At 40.1% G+C, this 21,994-nt stretch overlaps 1 protein-coding gene across 5 annotated transcripts in view; it reads right to left on the bottom strand.

Annotated features, from left to right (window-relative positions):
- LOC101739525 (hypoxia-inducible factor 1-alpha) overlaps positions 1–21,994 on the bottom strand; it is a 121,441-nt gene that overhangs the window by 97,256 nt on the left and 2,191 nt on the right. Inside the window, exon 1 of one of the 5 annotated variants that reach the window (XM_038020252.1) lies at positions 13,843–14,293. The exons of 3 other annotated variants lie outside the window; for them this stretch is intronic. In XM_038020252.1, the coding sequence (XP_037876180.1) occupies positions 13,843–14,225 (383 nt within the window). In that variant the 5' untranslated portion in view covers positions 14,226–14,293. Of the gene's footprint in view, positions 1–13,842; positions 14,294–21,994 lie in introns of those variants that run through there. One more of the 5 variants, XM_038020251.2, reaches the window with a different exon arrangement.

Genomic DNA, 21,994 nt, shown 5'->3' on the forward strand with positions numbered 1-21,994 from the left:
ATGAAGGCAACCCGATCGATAAAGAACGATTTCTGGCAAATCCGTTACACAAACCCAAGATTATCTGCGAAATATATCTAAATAGCAATAAACATTACAATTTACAGCCCGAGCGAAACATATAAAATCGTTCTTTTTTTTTTATGATTGAAAGTTTACTGGTGGCCCGAAGGCCTTTCCAGTTTCACCAGGACAGGTGGGCGAGCAAAGGCTCAGCCAAGAGGGATGGGATTTGCTAACAACTGCCCGAGCGCCTCCGAAGGAGGCCTAACAACTCAAGAGCAATTGTTTCGCGAATGAATCTACTACCGGATCGGAATCGCGACCCGCTGAGAAGATCCGGCGAGAAACTCAGCGGGCTGATGCATGGGTTAGGTTGCACGTCGACCTCTTTGTCGAGTTCGACGAGTACGGTTACCGGGGTCCCTAAGCCTGCCCCTAGTATTGGAGCTGAAGGCATCTAATGCAAAGGTTATTGGATCTGATGGATCCAATGGCGGATCCAGGGGGGGGGTCATGGGGGTCATGACCACCCCCTGAGCTGGTTCCAGGACTTAGGTGGACCACTAATTGAATATAATGATTTTATTTATATATTTTGTCACCATACAGATTTTATGTAACTACATACCTTCAATATTTAATTAATTTAATATAATATAATAACTTTGTATAATGGCAAACGTTTGGAAACGAACGCATCTAAATTTGACTATGTGACCCCCTCCTGGCGCCAAAACTGGATCCGCCCTTGGATGGATCCGTAAGGACGTGTCTAGGGCGTCGACGGTGACTGGCTCCTGCATGATCAGGATTCGGGGAGTAGTCAGCGGCGGCAACGATAAGGCGATTATCATGACGCATAGCCTTATCGAAGTATCGTTCCGACGCTGACTTCATGTATTTCCGAATTGATTCGAGGCCCAGGTCGTCGTGTAGGTCAACGTTCCTCACGAACCACGGAGCCCCGACAGCTAACCTGCAAAAGCGGGATTGTAGGGATTGGAGGGTGTCTATGTGTGTGCGGGCCGCGTGAGCGAACACCACACTCGCGTAAGTCATGACGGGCCTTATGCAAGTTTTGTAAAGTGTCACCTTGTTCCGAAGGGACATTTTACTCCGCTTACAGATCATGGGGTAGAGTCTACCGAGAATAAACGCGGCACGGTCACGGACTGATTTTATATGCGGGCGGAATGTCATCGATGCATCCAGGGTAACGCCCAGGTACTTGACCTTCCTGGCCCAGGGTATGGGTTGTCTAAAGAGAGTAATCGGGGGTGTGAGATTCCTCCTCCTAATCCGGGAGGAAATCCGTGTGGAGCTTCCCCTCTGAAATAGCACCGCAGTACTTTTCGCTGGGTTGATGTCTATGCGCCATTTTCGGAACCACTGTCCTAGGGCTAGGGCTGCGCTCTGAAGCTTCTTCGCGATTAGGGACTTATTTCTACTAGAATAGTAAACAGTCGTGTCGTCGGCGAATAAAGCTAAATGGGTCGGCGGCGACCGGGGAATATCATTGACGAATAAGCTAAATAGGAGGGGTGAGAGGACAGAGCCTTGCGGGACTCCAGCTGTGAGAGGTCGTGGGGAGGAGCGGGTTCCCTCGACTCGATATCGAAAAGAGCGGTTCGACAAGAAGTCCCGTATGATGAGCACGAGACTATCCGGCACGCCCATGTTGAATAGTTTGAAAATCAAACCATTGTGCCAGACTTTGTCGAACGCTTTTGCGACGTCGAAGAAGAGAGCTCCCGTGTATAACGGTTTTGGTCGATTAAGCCCCACAAGAATGTGCTCCGTGAGGCGGTGCACCTGTTGAACGCATGAGTGATTTGTTCGGAATCCGAATTGTTCATCGATAAGAATGCCCTTGGATGAGACGAAGTCTCTGAGGCGTTTGTAGAGCAGACGCTCATACAGTTTGCCTAGAGACATGAGGAGGCTAATCGGGCGGTAGCTCGTCGGATCATTTTTTGGTTTACCGGGTTTATGTATGCCGATAACGTCCGCTTCTTTCCACACCACGGGAAAGATACAGTTCGCCATAGCGGCATTGAAAATAGATGCCAACATCACGATGAGTTGGACGGGTAGAAGTTTAATAACGCGGTTGGATATACCGTCGGAACCGGGAGCCTTGCGAGGACGTAGGTCTTTGATCAAATCTTTAACTTCCATCGGGGTGACGGGTGGTAACGCATCAGAGGGTGGCAAGGAGGCTCTGCGTTCTACCTCACTGTCTACTAATTCTACATGAACAGGGTCCACGGATTGAGTGCTGGGCGTGCACTGGGTTTGCAATGTATCGGCCAGCAGCTCTGCTTTTTCGTCATCATCGAACGCCGCGAGTCGGCCTGAGGGGCCTACGAGGGGGGGCATAGTTACTACCGTATCCGATTTGAGAGTACGAGCTAAGCGGTAGTAAGACCTTTGGGAGGGCGCGAGTCCTTCTAAGAAATCAGACCATCTGGCATCTCGGACTTCGGCGATGCGAGACTTTACGTCGCGTTGTAGGGCACGCATTCGAATACGATTTTCCGCGGTAGGATACCTGTCGTAGGCGCGTATCGAGGCGTTCTTAGCTCTAAGAAGTTCCCTAATATCGTCGGACAATTTGAAGCGGTGAAGGAAGTCCTCCGCTACAACTTGTTTCGATGACCTATCTAATGTCGAGGTGATGTGTGACGTTAAGATGTCTATGGATTCAGCGGTATCCTGAGGAGACGGGATAGAGTCCGGGTTAAACGGGAGCGATGGTGGATCAGATTCAGCCAGGCTGACGCCCAGCGTGTGCCAATCCACCTCAGTCCTCGTGACGGGAACGGAATCGGGAGCGCGACCGAGCTTCATAACGACGGGACGGTGGTCTGAATCTAACTCTGAAACTACTTCGATCGAGTGTAAGCGCAGAGTTACGTTTTTTAATAACGCTATGTCGAGTATATCCGGGCGATGCGCGATATTTAGCGGGTAGTGAGTCGGGGTTAGCGGAGCGACGATATCGAAGGCGAGATCATCGACTAACGCGTCAAGCCGCCTGCCATTCGGGGTTGTGGTGTGTGAGTTCCACCTGATGTGTTTACAATTTAGGTCGCCCGCCAGAATGACAGAGCTCCCCATACCGAGCAGCGCCTCGATATCACTGCTTAGAACGATCTTATCCGGTGGAAGATAAACGGACGCGATAACGATCGGCGCGTGTCCCGTCAGTGAGATTCGGCACACTGATGCTTCGATATTAGCGAGCGCGGGAGGATCGAGCGGGACGCAATGCAGGGCTCTTCTATAGTAAATGACGGTACCACCACCACGGGCAGAGAGCCTGTCGTTCCTGACCATGTTATAGTTCGCGATTTTAGGGTCACGGCGCGCGGGCTTAAGTAGGGTCTCCTGCACTAAAAAGATATCAATTTGGTGGTCACGCAAAAAGTCAGAAACCTGATCACGTTGATTTGCGAGACCGTAAGCGTTAAAAAATCCTATCGTTACGGATAGGGGCTTTATTCTACTTATATACGCCATTGATTACCGGCGGAGTGAGGGGAGGACGTACGTATTTAATGACGCGTATACGTCGGCGTATTCCTGCACAACGGCGATAAAGTGTTGTGCAGTGGAGGCAGCGCGAATGGCGTCGCCCAAAGCGTTAACGCGCTCAAAGTTGATCGACTGAAAGAAGTCGATCGCTAAAGCGAGATTGTCGGACGCGGTCGGAGGGCAAGTCGCGGGAGAGGGACGAGTCGCGGGGGCGGGACGAATCGCGGGGGCGGGACGAATCGCGGAGGAGGGAGTTGTAGCCGTGTTCGTGTACGGCAGCGGTTTTGCCCAGGCCGAGACACTGGGCACCGCCGCCGGAACGAACGCTGGCTTAGCCTGCGACGCAGAGGGTGCCGAGGCTTTGATGTCTGGGCCGGAAGCTCGGAGGCGGTTTTGCCGGTCGACGCGGCGATTTATTTTAGGGGCTCGGGGGCAACCACGGTAATTCGCGGGGTGACCCTGTGTTCGACACAGGACGCAGCTAGGCGGTTCCGTCGCGGTTTTTTGGTCGCGAGCGCAGAGGGCCGTGGCGTGATCGCCCAAACACTTAACACATCGGGGGCGCGCGTGACAGTTACATAAAATCGTTCTATTACTGCGCCTCCCTTAACAAAAATTTCATATTAACGAAAAAGAAAATTTATTGCTTAGTTGGGTGGACGAGCTCACAGTCCACCTGTTGTTAAGTGGTTACTGGAGCCCATAGACATCTATGACGTAAATGCGCCACCCACCTTTTCATATAAGTTCTAAGGTCTCAGTATAGTTACAACGGCTGCCCCATCCTTTAAACCGAAACGCATTACTGCTTCACGGCAGTAATAGGCAGGGAGGTGGTACCTACCCGTGCGGACTCACAAGAGGTCCTACCACCAGTAAGACATATTCATATATAGAAGGTAGAAAATAGATAGAGGGTAAAAGCTGACCAACAATTCTCACTTACAAAATACGCCACAAGTGATCATTGCAGTATATAGAAGCAAACAAAAATATTTTAATCGATAAATGAATTTCGGTGTTATGACCGATAAGGGTAATAATATTTGTGTATGCAGCACGACGAGGAAAATTCTTGTAACGCTTAAATTCATCGAGCCATAAACAACTGCAAGTTATAAATAAACGTGTTTCTCGGTAAATCTGCAGACTGAGAACAACTAATGTTCCTAACGGCTTCATAATTGTTCTAATTAACTGTCCGCCAATATATAGTTTGCTATGTTTGTAATTAAATTGAGTTACTGCGAAACTTTTGCTAGCTTTTGGTGGTTACTAAATTTTAATTCAGTAAAGATGTGATTGAAAATGCGGAGCATGCCAATAGACCCGGTAACAGAACATACAGGTACATATTATTATACATAACATATAGAAGTCGGCCAGTCATTGAAATGCCGTCGATAACGCAGAAGGAATACGAATTTAGTTACTAAGAGAGATAAGACTTAAGCTTTAAATTAGATAAAGTTAAGGACAACGTTTGGGAACGAGATTATTACTGCTCCATACACATCGCAGTATTTGAATATATTATATAAAAATACATCTTTATGAATTTTTCATTACAATATTTCGTTTTATTTGCCATACTAGCTTTTGCTCGCGTCTTCGTCCGCGTGGAATAGTTCACAAATAATGCTTTATTTCAGAACAAATTTGGTTAGCATAAAAAACGTTATAGTGAGCCAACCTTAACATATAGACATTTATGCTGTCGCTTTTTTTAGATCTTTTAAAGGGGTACAATTCTGTCATATATTATTTTAGTGAAACTAACCGTTTCTGCAGCGCACGCAGCGGAAGCTCCCAAAGGAAAAAAAAACCCGATTTTGAAACATTATTTATTGGTGCTCCGCTTGTATTGGCCTTAGCGTGATGTTATATAGCCTATAGCCTTCCTCGATAAATGGGCTATCTAACAATGAAAGAATCAAAAGGTCAAACCGGACCAGTAGTTCCTGAGATTAGCGCGTTCAAACAAACAAACCCTTTCAGCTTTATTAGTATAGATTAGGATTCCGAAGTGTGTCAATTATTCATCATTTAATTAATTATAAATTTAAAAGAAAGTCCACAACGCTTCTGTTTATTAAAAAACCTTAACCAACAATTCTATTCTATTATAAAATTTGCGTTTACCGTTTCGCTATTCTTATTGTCTATACTAATATTATAAAGAGGAAAGATTTGTTTGTTTGTTTTAAATAGGCTCCGAAACTACTGAACCGATTTGAGAAATTCTTTCACTGTTCGGAAGCTACACTATTCCCGAGTGACATAGACTATAATCTTTTTTGAAAAAATTAGGGATCTTTATTAAAACTCCAATAATGTAACCCAAGGTGTAAAAAAAATACCTAAAATATTCTTTACATCGCGTGCCCTGCGAAATGAATAAAATAATGTACTACGACTTTGTAGAACACATTATTATTTACAAAAAGTTTCGCGATAGCAGATGTCTAACTATTATAGCTATGCCGCAATAAGTGTTCTTTTATTTAAAAAAAATAAAACAACGTCAAATATCGTTGAAGTTTTTGTTAAAGACCCGAGCGGAGCCGGAGCGGGCCGCTAGTTAACTGATAAAAAAAACATCAGTCACATAATAATATCAGGCCAATGCCAAATCGTTGAACATACTAGGCACGCAAGGAGACACACAATTGGCGTTGATTGCGAAAATAATCGCGTTCCCGTTTCATCTTCCAATTGTGGGTATATGACGTCAACGCAGTAAAATATTTTTATTCTTGAATTCTGATTACTGGATTTTCAAAATCACCTCTAAAATTGTAGTTTATTTAAAACAATTCCAATGTTCCAACAGAGACTCTCTAAAAGATTCTAAATATACAAGTTACAGTTCGAAGGTCCCTAAGTTCGAAACAAGTCGATGTGGAGGACTGCTTCCACCGCATCAGACTTTCCCCCGAACTTAGGGACCTCGTAAGAGTCAGAAACGCGGCAATCCGGGCCTACGATCGATATCCCACGGATTCAAACCGGACTCGGATGCGTCGCTTACAGCGGGAGGTCAAATCCCGCTTAAGCGACGCCCGAAACGAAAACTGGGATAGTTATTTAGAAGAACTCGCGCCCACTCACCAAGCATACTGGCGACTAGCTAGGACCCTCAAGTCCGAAACTATAGCCACTATGCCGCCTCTCGTACGCCCCTCAGGCCAACCACCGGCTTACAATGACGATGACAAGGCAGAGTTGCTGGCCGATGCACTGCAAGAGCAGTGCACCACCAGCTCTCAACACGCGGACCCCGAACACACCGAGTTAGTCGACCGGGAGGTCGAGCGCAGAGCCTCCCTGCCGCCCTCGGACGTGGGTATATGACGTCAACGCAGTAAAATATGTTTATTCCTGAATTCGTTACTGGGTTTTCAAAATCACCTCTAAAATTGTAATTTAAAACAATTTCAATGTTCCAACAGAGGCTCTCTAAAAGATTCTAAATATACAAGTTACGTTCAAGTATTGTTACCATGAATTACATTGTACAGTGCATCGAAAGATGACAGTCCAACACCAAAACGAATTGTGACTTCATATTTGCGAGATTGCGCTGAATTGTATTTAAGTATGTGTAGATCCAAACAATTTATAGTTTCTAACCGACTCGGTGGTGCAGTATTTATTTATCGGCCCCGACTGTTGCGCGGAGGGTAGTAAGTTATATTTCCACATCGAGCAAACATTGTGTGATGAACAGATTTGTTTACTCTATGATTGTCTTTATTATCTATATATCGGAGAAGCCACAATTATTAACACCATCGTCAGACATCATAGGGGGCGAATAGGGTGGTCGCGCTAAGAAAATCTTGAGTACACCAATCACGTTTGTTGTCTTAGAACAATTTAGAAATCTTTTCCTGACGTTAGCAAACGAAAACAAATGACAGTTGTTAGGACGGAGGCACCGCCCGCGCGGCGCGCTACCAGCACTCTAGCGCGCTGCCGTGGAGTGAATAGAGCGACCGGTCGACGGTGTATCGCGTCCCGACCCGGCAGGCTGGTTCTGGTCCAGCGGGGTATTCCGGGACACCAGCGGCACCGTCTGGGCGGCCCGACGGGCTGCCGTACCGAGACGGCCGACGTTTCAGAGCCTTCGATTCGCCTCGAAGGCTCCGTCGGCTGGGCGTCCTTGGGGTGAGCCGCGCCGTCTGGTTGTAGTGTTGACCGCGGTAGCCCCCCTACCTCATCCGGGTTCTGACCTCGGAGGGGATCGGACGTCGGGTGTAAGAGTGCAGAAGAGTCGTTTAGTGGGTGGGCTCTAAAATCCTTGGGCCCGCGTTCTGCTCACAACACCATGCAGATCGTTGAGTCTCACATACCCCGCGCGCCCCTTTTGCGCGGGGACCTCGTAGGAGGTTCGGCCCTCTACCCGAAGAAAAAAAAAAAAAAAAAAAAAAAAAAAAAAAAAAAAAAAAAAAAAAAAAAAAAAAAAAAAGGACGGAGGCACCGCTCTTCAAGAAGGCTGATTAGTAAGTGTGATTGCGTCTACGCGCCTCCATCGGCTAGGCTCTGTCGTAGCACGAAGTTAGTCGAGTTCCGATACCGCAATCGTGCTGCCATCTCTCGGGAATCGTGCAGAGTTTCGTTTAGCTACCAAACTAATGGCCGTCTCCGACATATATATGTGTGTGTATGTGTCTAAACATATTTAAGTATGTTTTCAGTCTCTGGTACCCAAGCACAGGGAATTTATTCTAATATTTTCGAAATTTCGATTTTTTGGCCTTTGTGTTAAGGTTGACTGTGACATTCGCATTAAGTTATCAACAGTCTTACCAAAAAAGTTACAAAACATAAAGCTGTTAAGCCAAGTCTGCAATAACACGCGGCCGCATTATTTGAAGTTATCATTTCAATATATTTTATCTAAAGTCTAGACGTATCTGTGTAGTTTATCAAGGACGCGCTTTAGACGTGTTTGAACGTCATCTATACTATTCCCATGTGGCATATCTGAGGCAACTACTATATAAGTCTATGGAGGCAACGTCAATTGGACAGGAATACTATGTATATATATATTATACAAACCGCTCGCTCCGGTTTCGTTCGGACCTTTATCAAAAATTTCAACGATATTTGACGTTGTTTTATTTTTTAAATAAAAGAACACTTATTGCGGCAAAACTATAATAGTTAGACATATGCTGTCGCAACACTATTTGTAAATAATAATGTGTTCTACAAAGTCGTAGTACATTATTTTATTCTATCATCAATAGTTTTCGCAGGGCACGCGATGTAAAGAATATTTTAGGTAATTTTTTTACACCTTGGGATACATTATTGGAGTTAGTTAGGATCCCTAATTTTTTCAAAAAAGAATATAGCCTATGTCACTTGGGAATAGTGTAGCTTCCAAACAGTGAAAGAATTTTTTTCAAATCGGTTCAGTAGTTTTAGAGCCTATTCAATACAAACAAACAAACATATCTTTCCTCTTTATAATATTAGTATAGAAGCATAGACAAGAGGTTCAATATTATTGGTTGGAAAGCCTTTATTTTGTTTTGTTCGAGAGCCGTATGGAATTTTGATTATTATGAAGAAAGATTGGTTAAGAAATTCGAATTGAATCGAATTTAAATCATTCAATAGAGTTACGCATTTGGTCTAATATAAAATATAATTTATTCCCAATAGGTAATGTGTTTAATTGTTTTGTAGGTACAATCTCTAATACACATGACACGCCCGGTTCTCAATTTAATATTATTCAGAAATGCATTTGAATTGAATTGCATTTATGATAATTAGACAATATCTCTTCTATAAATTAATACGTGAAGCAAAAACTTTGTATCCCTTTTTAGGCAAATTGCGCGGACGGAGGAGTATGAAATTTTCCACACTTATAGAGAATATAGAGAAGAAGTGCACAATGCTAATTTTTTTTTTAAATAATGCGTAAAAGATACATTAAATCAATAAAGAAAACATTACACACTACATACCATGTATTTGACGCACACACGCATGCATACTATTTATTGTCAAACTTTTGTTCTTGACGTCTGTTGTCAAATTGAGAATAGATTAAATATTGTTTGTCTTTATTAATATCTTTTTATAGAGTAGCATTAGCGAAATTTGTGATTATAGAAGTATAAAATACAATCATAATAGTGTACAAACTTCCAATTCCAATTAATTATAGTCGAATTTCGACTACTGCAGGACCTCTAGTATTATTAAAACATGTGAAACAAACCGGGAACCAGGAAAGCTTTTCGATTCATACTCGTAGGTAGCTTTAAGAGGAATCGCAACTCACTGCATAGAGGAAACATTGATTAGTTATATCTCTTCGATTAATTAATGTTAAAGGTTGTTTAATTATATTAATTTATAAGGAAAACAAAACAAACAGATTAAGCGTATGTTAATATTACACTTACAGATGTGACTTGAAAAACAAGAATTAAACGAATATACGACATTGATGGTTTAAAATAAATTTAAGCCGGTTCGACTGATTAATTGTTGACACATGTTGTGTGTATTATAATATTCTTGGTAGACTGTCGACTCCAATGTTGTTGGTTCGGAACTTGTATAATAATAATAACTAGAGGTCCTGCAGTAGTCGAAATTCGACTATAATTAATTGGAATTGTAAGTTTGTACACTATTATGATTGTATTTTATACTTCTATAATCACAAATTTCGCCAAGACTACACTATAAAAATATTAACAAAGACAAAGAATATTTAATCTATTCTCAATTTGACAACAGACGTCAAGACGTCAAGTTTGATAATAAATAGTATGCATGTGTGCGTCAAATACATGGTATGTAGTGTGTGTAATGTTTTCTTTATTGATTTAAAGTTTCTTTTATGGATTATTTAAAAAAAAAAATTGCATTGTGCACTTCTTCTCTATATTCTCTATAAGTGTGGAAAATTTCATACTCATCCGTCCGCGCAATTTTCGTAAAAAGGGATACAAAGTTTTTGCTTCACGTATTAATATACAGATTTATTTACGTAAGATTTTCTGGAATTTTTTCATTGATGCGCTTCAAGTTTTCGTCGGTCTTCTTGGTGATAAATACTGCATCAGCGTTGCCATTACTTACGTATGTACTTTCATTTATTTTCTTTTTTACCACCTACATTTTTGTAGCAGAAAACGTGTTTAGGAGCTTAACATACTCACTGAACAAGATGAAGACTTAATGTATTACATTAAAACGCTGCAAAGCATTCGATTTCATACGCATTACCGAGAAGTTGGGAAACGTAATTTGTGAACGTTTAGGCGACGAAAAACATAAACAAAACAAGAACTTGTTTTCCTTGTTCATTATGGTTTTTTTTTTTTTTTTTTTTGTAATAATATTGTGCTCGAAATCTATTATAATACGATTAATAAGCAATTGATCTCGTTATAAAAACTTGATACGACATTGAAGGTTCAACGGTAGCCATTTTGTTTTAAATCCAAACCGGTCTGTGGCGAGCGCGGTGTATTTTTATTATTTTTAATTGTGTATATCAAAGTATTTTAATTTACCTACTAGATTAAAAAAAAACACTAATGAAGTATTTCGATCGATTCTTGCGACACGATTAAAACTATTTTTACGGTTTATTGACTGACTAGGAAAACTGTAAAGAATCGGAAACGTCGGGAATTATCAATTAATAAATATACTAAGCGCGAAATTAAATCGTAAAAGTAGTTTTAGTAATAGCGATAATGAATTTAATACATTTTTCTGGCTCCGTGCGGGCTGTGCTGAAAATTTTGTGAAATCACTAATAGCTATGAAATTTGAACGTTTTTTTTGGACAGGAGGAAATCGCCGGACTTCCGGGACTTCCTTGGAGGACGGGGCATGTCGGAGTCGAACTGACTAAAACCTCCGGTCGTTCAACAACCCAAGTCCGAATCTCGCATGACACAGAAGTCATGAAAAGGCAACGGGGGGAAAGTGAAGCGTTTAATGTGGAGCACATCGCTCCCATCACCCTTCCCCTATGAAATTAGAACACTAATTTTAACTAATAGTTAATCAACATAGAAGGCTACGTAACTTTTGATATAAAAACAACGGTTGGAGAAACAGAGGAACACTATTCGAACTGAAGCTCTGTACGATAATGTTATCAAGCGAACGACGTTATCAAATGAGCGCATAATACCTTAAATGCGAGGGTCATTCAGAGCGTATGGGTTATCGGCGCCAGTGCCGTGGTTCGCGGTCAGCAAGCATGTTTGGCCTCAGCAAATACAACAGAATAACGCAATAAACCAATAGTCTATTGTTACAAAGTTTATTAAACACGGAAATTTTCTTATTTTAATCAGCGGGCGTTATTTCGAAAACGAATACGCGAACATTTTAGTGTGTTATGATCAAAAAAATATTATTAGGTACTCGTTTTCGGACAATTATCGATATTCGACCATAATCACAGACACCACAAGATTGAAGTTCCGTTTGTGTATTATATTTTCTCCTTTGTTTTGTGTTATAATGTTGATAAAGAAAAAAAAAACATTTTTTTTTATTGGTAACACTAAGTTTGCCAATTGCTACTATAGAAAAAAGAAAATTGGTTGATAAAAAAACAAGAAAATGATATTCTATCTTTGCCTATTAACATCTAGATTATTCGGAGGACCTTACAATTTAACAGGGCTACTGATTTCTGGTTGAAGATTTCGATAGCTGCCGCGACATTTTAGTCGACAATCAAAAATAAACCAAACAACCAATAGACCAGACTGCTCTTAAATTTTCCCAGATTTCATCATTTTGGAGTGTGTCAAGGCACTCATTAAATCAAAGATTTAAAGCATCACGTGTTTAAATCAGCTGATTAACAACGGGAAATTTTGGCACATTTCCACCGAGCGCAGGAAGCCTGTGAAGATGTTTTATACGAGACTCTATAATCCCTGTTTTTATTTATTTAAAAAATGACATATTCTAATACGATACTTTTTATACATCTATTTACTGGTGGTAGGATCTCTTGTGAGTCTGCGCGGGTAGGTACCTATTTCTGCCGTGAAGCAGTAATGCGTTTCGGTTTGAAGGGTGGGGCAGCCGTTGTAACTATACTTGAGACCTTAGAACTTGTATCTCAAGGTGGGTGGCGCATTTACGTTGTGGATGTCTATGGGCTCCAGTAACCACTTAACACCAGGTGGGCTGTGAGCTCGTCCACCCATCTAAGCAATAAAAAATAAAAAATCTATATCGAGTGCTCCAAGACATATTATTTCTGAAGATAAAACTTTATTCTCAATCTTTTAAAGTCCATGCTACTGAAACTCATTCTTAAGATTAGATTAGTTCACATTGTTTTTCGTGAATGTAAAACATAATTATTTTAAAAAAGGATGTTTGAATTTTTCAAAGCGAAATCTAAGATAACTATTATCAAATAATTGAATTAGAATATTTGTTAACTTAAATATAAATAAATCGACAAACAAATTATGCAATGAAACCTCCGTGACCGAATCGGCAGCACCCTGTATAGTTGTATTGAATCGATTGATGCGTCTATGCTGGAGTTCAAATCGTTTCCTGCATCAATTTAGCACAGTACTTAGCTCGTGTTCACAAACAATGAAGTAATAACAACGATGAAGCAATAACATTATGCAATAAAAATCAAACCAGGAATATTATACGGGGAGTCGTATTGCGAGCTTACACCGTCTTGTGTATTCCAGTCCCGTATTGAACGGCACGATTTTATTATTTTGTTGTTGCACTAGACTAGTGTAGAAGTGAATGTCGCCATTCACTTTGTGTCAGAGGTTTTTTATACCGCTGTCTCGTAATTTTAACTGGAAGACACTGCACTGGTGGTAGGATCTCTTGTGAGTTCGCGCGGGTAGGTACCACCACCCTGCCTATTTCTGCCGTGAAGCAGTAATGCGTTTCGGTTTGAAGGGCAGCCGTTGTAACTATATTGAGACCTTAAAACTTATCTCAAGATGGGTGGCGCATTTACGTTGTAAATGTTTATGGGCTCCAGTAACCACTTAACGCCAGGTGGGCTGTGAGCTCGACCACCCATCTAAGCAATAAAAAAAAGACAACTGTTTCGCAGCAAAAATAGGCAGGATGGTGTCATCTGCCCGTGTGTGCTCACATTATCACCATTCATCGTCGCGTTTCAAAGCTCTGAGGCGCACTACTTAATAGCAGCCGAGTCCCAAACCCGTGTACTTCATAACTGCATCGACAACAAGCGTCAAACCGTACATAATTCGTCAATAAACAAACAGAACTCACATAAAATCTTCCAAATCGACAACATTCGTATACTGGCACGGCTGACCATCAACATTATAGCACATAGAACTGTAATCCCACTGTTGAGATTGTTGGCACGGAAGGTTCGGTATCACGGGCTGCCTTAAATAGCCCACTTGGACGTCTCCTAAATTGTAAACCTCTTGTGGGGGATAATACGGAGCCGGGACACTATACGGATTTGGATCGTTATTGTAACACTGATTTGTAGGGTAGTTCGAATTGTAACCACTGTGAGTGCACATGCGATTATCCGGAATCTGGTTTTGGTTCATTTCGTGGCACTGAATGTTCCATGCCGTTGCCTCCGGCTGTCCCACCACAGCAGGCTGACCGGGATACTGGTGCCCATAAACGAGCATTGTAACACACGGATTCTCACATCAGACAATGCAACGAAGCAGTCCATCGAGGCGCGAAATCAACGAGCGACTGATAACACCAAAGATGTCGTTATCTCATGTATAAAAGGCATGGCAGCAAAACCTGATAATAACAAATGTATTAGATAACATTATTACGACCCTGGTAATATATCTTTTCTCTATATCAGTATCCTAATATTCAAAGAAATTGAAAATATATCGTAATGACATTCTTGAATGACCGATATTAATTACCTGTATTATTTCACAGAGCTTTTGCTATTCTTTTAAATTAGGATTAATTAGGATAAAATTAGGATTAAGAGGGTAGGACACTTGAAAGAGTCGCAGATAGGTATACCTTTGCATTCAGATCGCTTCCAATCTCATGAAAGTAAAGTGTGATGAGAGGTGATGTGATGATGTTATTTATTTATGAAAAGTGTATTGTTTCGGAAGGTAGGTTTGTTATTTTTTATTGGACACAAACATCAAATTTTAATTTTAATCATATTAGCATTTATTACGAACACTACAGTTTTGGGTTTTTTTTTATTTTGTGACAACGACACTTGTTGATGGACGAGCTAACGGCCCACCCGGTGTTAAGTGGTAACCGGAGCCCATAGACATATAAACCGTAAATGCCGCCACCCACCTTTTTCTCAGTTTTTTACAGACAACGGCTGCCCAACTTTCAAACCGAAACGCATTACTGCTTCACGACAGAAATAGGCTAATTGGTAGTACCTACCCGTGCGGTTACACAAGACGTTTTTACGTTGTAGATGTCTATGGGCTCCAGTAACCACAACAAAACGTCCTACCACCAGTGATTACGGAAATTTGGAAAAAATACAATAATACAATTTAAATAACACGAGATTAAACCGTATAAGTAGTTTTACATGGATTTTTTAATAGAGTTCATAGCTGATTAATCTATTGTTGAGTGATCACCGTAGCCCATGAACATCAAAAGGTGAATGCCGCCATCCGCTTTGAGGCTTGAGGTCGATGTGTTAATTGTACTGCAGAATGGCTGTCGTTAATCTTTAACCGGAACAATATATATGACAATACCAACAAATATAATCATAATAAGATTAAATAGGAATAGGTCCAGGGAGGTATCTAAGTAGATTTGCAATTAGCATTAATAAATTAATTTATCGGATATTGCACAAGAATCTTGCATGTTTAATAATTTGATAAGGTGTCTCATTTAGAAAACTGGTCAATCTAGTCTACCGACTTGTTCTCCGAGAGCAATTCCAGTCCATATCGAAGTACACAGCCTTACAGAAAATATAACAGGTTGCTGATAACTTATTTCACGTATTTATTTTAGGTACTTTGATATCATTTATACAGTACAAAGGTTCTATACCTTAATATTCCGTTTCTATTCTTATAAAGCGTAAACAAACCTATTACGAACTGTGTACCAACTTCTATTCACATTTAGATTTAATCCCATTTCATGTAAAATATTTTTTTTTATTAATTCACTTTTAGCAATGAGTCATTCAATTAGAGCAGTGTAATCATGACTGACTTTTATTATTTAAATGTGCCTATACTAACTCTTGTTACAACTTACGTTCTTAAAGTCTTTGCATAGATTTGAAAACTGAACTCACTATTTTTTTAGGCAAATCACAATCTTACGCTTGTACTTTTAAAGCTTAAATTTTATCAATAACCAATGTATGTCTTGCAGGACATAATAGTCTTTATGTTAACGTCATAAGATAAAAAATTGTTTCAATATATATTTCTTTTGTCTATAAATTGTTGTCGTTACTTTTACGCTAACTGTGTATATGGTTAGATAAGGCCCGATTCTGCTGCCAACTTGATTTATAGCTGTTTTTAACCGAAATTATAAAAAAAATACAAAAAGTTAGTACATTTAAAACTTTTACAATTACAGTGACTTAAAACAAAACTACCCTAATACAATAGTACTATACAAAGTAAACAAAGTCTTTATCAAGTGCCGCTTCGAAAGCCTTATATTATTTTATCACCGTGAACGACAAAGTAAACTTCAAAGAATTTAAATGGATCCAGAATATATCAGAATTGATTTACGTCGAGAACTTGAGTCTCTTCGTATTCATCGTCTTGTCACATCCTTGTTTGAAGTCCACGTAAAGGCGTTTTACAAACATCTGTTTAGTTGAATTTTTTGTTTAGTAAAAGTCAAAAAAACAAGTCATTAATTACACCCTTATTGAGTTTCTGAATTGATTTTCAAGATATGTGAGTCTTAATTGTAATCGCAACAATTCCGCATTCACACAAAAATGGCGCACGGAGACGAGATATGACCCGAATAATAAGTTTGATCACTATCGATATATCTAAGAACTCTATTGATTTCGGGCAAGCGTTACTAACTTTGAATAACTCCGAATGTGGTAGAAGGATCTAGATAAGTTCGCGCTACAGTTCCTGCAGTGTGAACGAATATCAAAACTGGCTACGGCATGATAGAAAACGGATTTAAAACGTTCATTTCTAAATTTATCGAAACATATTCTCAGACAACACGATATCCGAAATACGACAATGTCCAATCGTAGATAGTTTATCATTTGCGTCAGTCAAGTCGAAATATAGTGCATTCCTCTGCAGCACGCTTCTTATCAGAGCGACGCAAATATTCGATACGTTTAGTGGCATATTTTATATCTTTTAGAAGGGTCCTATCCTGTTTACGACCGAGATATTGTCATCACTATTTTTGGAAATCGTTTCATTGTTTTTTATAATAGTTTTTTTGTTGTTTCGTGATCAAAATACCTCGTTACAATACTAACTTGTTATACTAGGTATACTATAAGCGACACGGATATGTACAGAGATGGCCATTATTCAATTTTATAATCTCAATATAACATTATTGTATTGACGTCAATAAAACACCGATAATGGATTGTGTATTATTTAATGTTTCATCTTTTATAGACTTATTTATGCAAAACTTGACATACGCAGAATGAAGAATGAATTGCGAATTTAAGATTGTTTTCATAGTCAATAACGAAAGAAATATTTTTTTTTATTAGCTCGAATGTCAAAGAGAGTGAAGGAGCGATATCCCGTGATCTATCTTCATGGGCACTCACAAAAAAAGAGGAGCCCGCGGATTTAAATCACTTAAGAAGCTTACAAAGATTCACGCTCCAGCGAGTTTTGAAGATCCAATCTTTACATTACTTATCTCCGAAGGGAGGTTGTCGAACCTGTCCTCCTTGCCTGAACTGGGACGATGTTTAGAAGGCATTATACTTTTATTACTTTAAAATTGTAACTATACTTGAGAAGTTTTCATATAGCAGTTAACTATTTTTTATTGTGTTTTTTATTTATTACGTTCACACAACATGATAAAATCTACACACATTAACATTTAACTTGCAATAAAAAAAAACGTGTACATTATTGAATTCACACTTTTAGATGTGAGCATAATTTGCATAAGGTCAGTTGTGTTAAAAGTCGTCTGAGCTTGACTTTTAAACATATTATATACACTAAGAAAATAAAAACAAACTGCATATAACAAAAACCATTCCACAAATATCAACTATACACACATCTATGTTTTGGCCCCCAGACGTCCACTGCTGGACATAGGTCTCCCCAAAGCCTCGCCATAACGACCGGTCCGGCGCTGACTGCATCCAGCGGATCCCCGCGAATTTTACGACCACGTGGGTCCACTTTGTGGGTCACCTACCCACGTGGCGGGCACTCGAGAATTTTTCGCCCACCATGCCCATCTGTATTACGAGCAATGTGCCTTGCCCACGTCACTTCAACGTAGGAATCGTTTGGGCTATGTCGGTTACTGTGGTTTTCCTGTGAATCTCCTCATTCCTGATTTGATCTCGCAAGGAAACCCCGAGTATAGCCCTCTTCATTTCTCTTTGAACTTTCTGGCCCGTTGTGAGCGTTAACAAAGGTTCAAAGGTTTTCGTCATAGTACCATCAATGAACGACGGGTGGCGCACAAATAGTTTTAACAAACCAACGCTTTGATGGTTCAGAAGTTGTTTTTGCGTTTTTTTTATGAAATTTCTTAGGTAGAAGAATGTAGAATTTTTTACTGCCGTTCACAGTTTCAAGTCCATACGGGTATATGCAGATGCTGCCGCGTTCGCAGCAATCATTCGTTCTGGTTTGAAAGATGGGTCATGGATGGATGGGATGGATGGGTCAGAAGTTAAGCCATATAAAGGAGACTTCGATCTCACACCTCAAGGTGGTTGGATTCATATTGGCTCGGACTTTTCCAAGATTTATTTTTTCAAATCATAACTAGCACAGTAGAGTAGCGATTATTTACTTGTCGAATACATAATTAACTCCGTTCACCGCAATACGCGGTAACTGCACAAAATTACACCTCAGAATGCTGTTTATAGACAACCTAGCAAAATGTAATACACGGGTAAAGATTACATTTTGTTTTACTGGTCGCAGGTTCGTGGTTTTATTCTTCCACGTGTGCGCGTACAGTGGTATCCTTACAGAGCTTCTGGTGTTTGTCATAATCAAGAAACATAGACGGATAGAAATGTATTCGAGCCGCAATCATAGTGGTCTAGGATTCAAATTTTTTTTTTTTTATTGCCTTTGTATGCAGACGGGCATACGGCCCACCTGATGGTGAGTGGTTACCGTCGCCCATGGACTTCAGCAATGCCAGGGGCAGAGCCAAGCCGCTGCCTACCGGAATTGGTTGTATGGCGTTTTCTTTTTTCATGGGAACGATTATATGGCTTTTATCTGACACAAAGCAATCATTTTATGCACAAGGTATAATTAGTAGACTTCTTCAGCATCCTCCTTGAAGTTGTTGTTTAAAATGTCATATTAGAAGTAGTCAGAGTATGAACATAAAATAGATGTTCAGCGGCTGAAGATTAAGTAAAGTTTCCTCCTTCAACTCACGTAGTTAAAGTCAAGTCGAAGTTTTGAAGTCGTCGTGTCCTAATGGATAAGACGTCCGGTGCATTCGTAGCGATGCAACGGTGTTCGAATCCCGCAGGCGGGTACCAATTTTTGTAATGAAATACGTACTTAACAATTGTTCACGATTGACTTCCACGGTGAAGGATTAACATCGTGTAATAAAAATCAAACCCGCAAAATTATAATTTGCGTAATTACTGGTGCTAGGACCTCTTGTGATTCCGCACGGGTGGGTACCACCGCCCCGCCTATTTCTGCCGTGAAGCAGTAATGCGTTTCGGTTTGAAGGGTGGGGCAGCCGTTGTAACTATACTGAGACCTTAGAACTTCTATCTCAAGGTGTGTGGCGCATTTACGTTGTAGATGTCTATGGGTTCCAGTAACCACTTAACACCAGGTGGGCTGTGAGCTCGTCCACACTACTAGGCAATAAAAAAAAATAAAAAAAAAGTGTAGCCCAGTTCTTCCTACCCGCGAGTAGTGCTGTTGATCCCGTACTAATCACGTTATTCACTTATCCCTGAACACTTAAATTAATTTCAAATTCAAATAATAATAAACTTTAGGACTTTATCGTGTTTAACCTATTTCAATTATTGATCCAGAAACAATATAATATAAAAAAACTAGCCGAACTCGCCCGCTTCGCTGGGCATTTAAATTTACATTATTATTTATTGTCATTATTATTAGGGAGTTCAACGCTCATATAAATATTAGCCTATCCATTAAGTACATGTGTTTTCTACATGGATACCAAGTTTCAAGTCAATCGGATGCATGGTTCAGTTTCAGTAATTATAACGGAACATCCGTAAAAACCACTGTAGATTTATATATTTGTATAGATTGCACAGCCCTACTACCAAAATTTAATCTATACACATATGTACACAGATTGGCTATATAACTACACGTACGACAGGCGAACTCGAGCCATTAAACGACCATGTGAGTCATGACTCATTCTTAGAAAGTCACAAGACACAGTGAAAAACTGAAAAAACGAACCCGGAAAAATCGAGAAAAAACTATTTTAGTATTTCGACCTGCATAATGTTGGCGGGACATGTTGCATTACGCAACAGGAAAGGGGTCGAAAACGTCATGTTTACTATATTAGAAATAATTATATTATACTTTTGACGTGATAAATGTCGGCATTAAGATTCCAGCGATCGTTTTTTTCTTTTTCTTTCACGTCGCTGGAATGTTCGTCGACCGTAACAATTTAAACTGCTCTCTGAACGGCTATTAAACGATGTTGTTGCCTCTGCGACGCCATTTTCTTTTTGGAAACATTTAAAAGAACAAGTTCCTTTCGAAAAAGTTTTTAGCCATGTAATAATAATATCTGTTCGTATCGTATATCGTTCGGCCGTATATCATCTGCCCTATATGGTATATATGAGACCTTAGAACTTCTATCTCAAGGTGTGTGGCGCATTTACGTTGTAGATGTCTATGGGTTCCAGTAACCACTTAACACCAGGTGGGCTGTGAGCTCGTCCACACTACTAGGCAATAAAAAAAAATAAAAAAAAAGTGTAGCCCAGTTCTTCCTACCCGCGAGTAGTGCTGTTGATCCCGTACTAATCACGTTATTCACTTATCCCTGAACACTTAAATTAATTTCAAATTCAAATAATAATAAACTTTAGGACTTTATCGTGTTTAACCTATTTCAATTATTGATCCAGAAACAATATAATATAAAAAAACTAGCCGAACTCGCCCGCTTCGCTGGGCATTTAAATTTACATTATTATTTATTGTCATTATTATTAGGGAGTTCAACGCTCATATAAATATTAGCCTATCCATTAAGTACATGTGTTTTCTACATGGATACCAAGTTTCAAGTCAATCGGATGCATGGTTCAGTTTCAGTAATTATAACGGAACATCCGTAAAAACCACTGTAGATTTATATATTTGTATAGATTGCACAGCCCTACTACCAAAATTTAATCTATACACATATGTACACAGATTGGCTATATAACTACACGTACGACAGGCGAACTCGAGCCATTAAACGACCATGTGAGTCATGACTCATTCTTAGAAAGTCACAAGACACAGTGAAAAACTGAAAAAACGAACCCGGAAAAATCGAGAAAAACTATTTTAGTATTTCGACCTGCATAATGTTGGCGGGACATGTTGCATTACGCAACAGGAAAGGGGTCGAAAACGTCATGTTTACTATATTCGAAATAATTATATACTTTTGACGTGATAAATGTCGGCATTAAGATTCCAGCGATCGTTTTTTTCTTTTTCTTTCACGTCGCTGGAATGTTCGTCGACCGTAACAATTTAAACTGCTCTCTAAACGGCTATTAAACGATGTTCTTGCCTCTGCGACGCCATTTTCTTTTTGGAAATATTTAAAAGAACAAGTTCCTTTCGAAAAAGTTTTTAGCCATGTAATAATAATATCTGTTCGTATCGTATATCGTTCGGCCGTATATCATCAGCCCTATATAGTATATATGCACTTTTTGTTTTGTTTTTGCTTAGATGGGTGTACGAGCTCAAGGCCCATCTGGTGTTAAGTGGTTCCTGGAGCTCATAGACACCGAAAACGCAAATACTGACACCCATCTTGCAAAAACTGAGACCTTAGAGGTCATGTCTTCTAAGGTCTCCGTTTTTTCATTACAATGACTGCCCTATCCTTCAAACCGAAACGTGCTTCAAGAAATAGGCAGGTAGGCGGTAATTCCCGTGCGGGCTCACAAGACGTCCTACCACCAGTAAGATATGTATGT

The sequence above is a fragment of the Bombyx mori genome, chromosome 25 (assembly GCF_030269925.1).
Source record: "Bombyx mori chromosome 25, ASM3026992v2".
In the NCBI taxonomy this organism is placed as follows: Eukaryota; Metazoa; Arthropoda; class Insecta; order Lepidoptera; family Bombycidae; genus Bombyx; species Bombyx mori.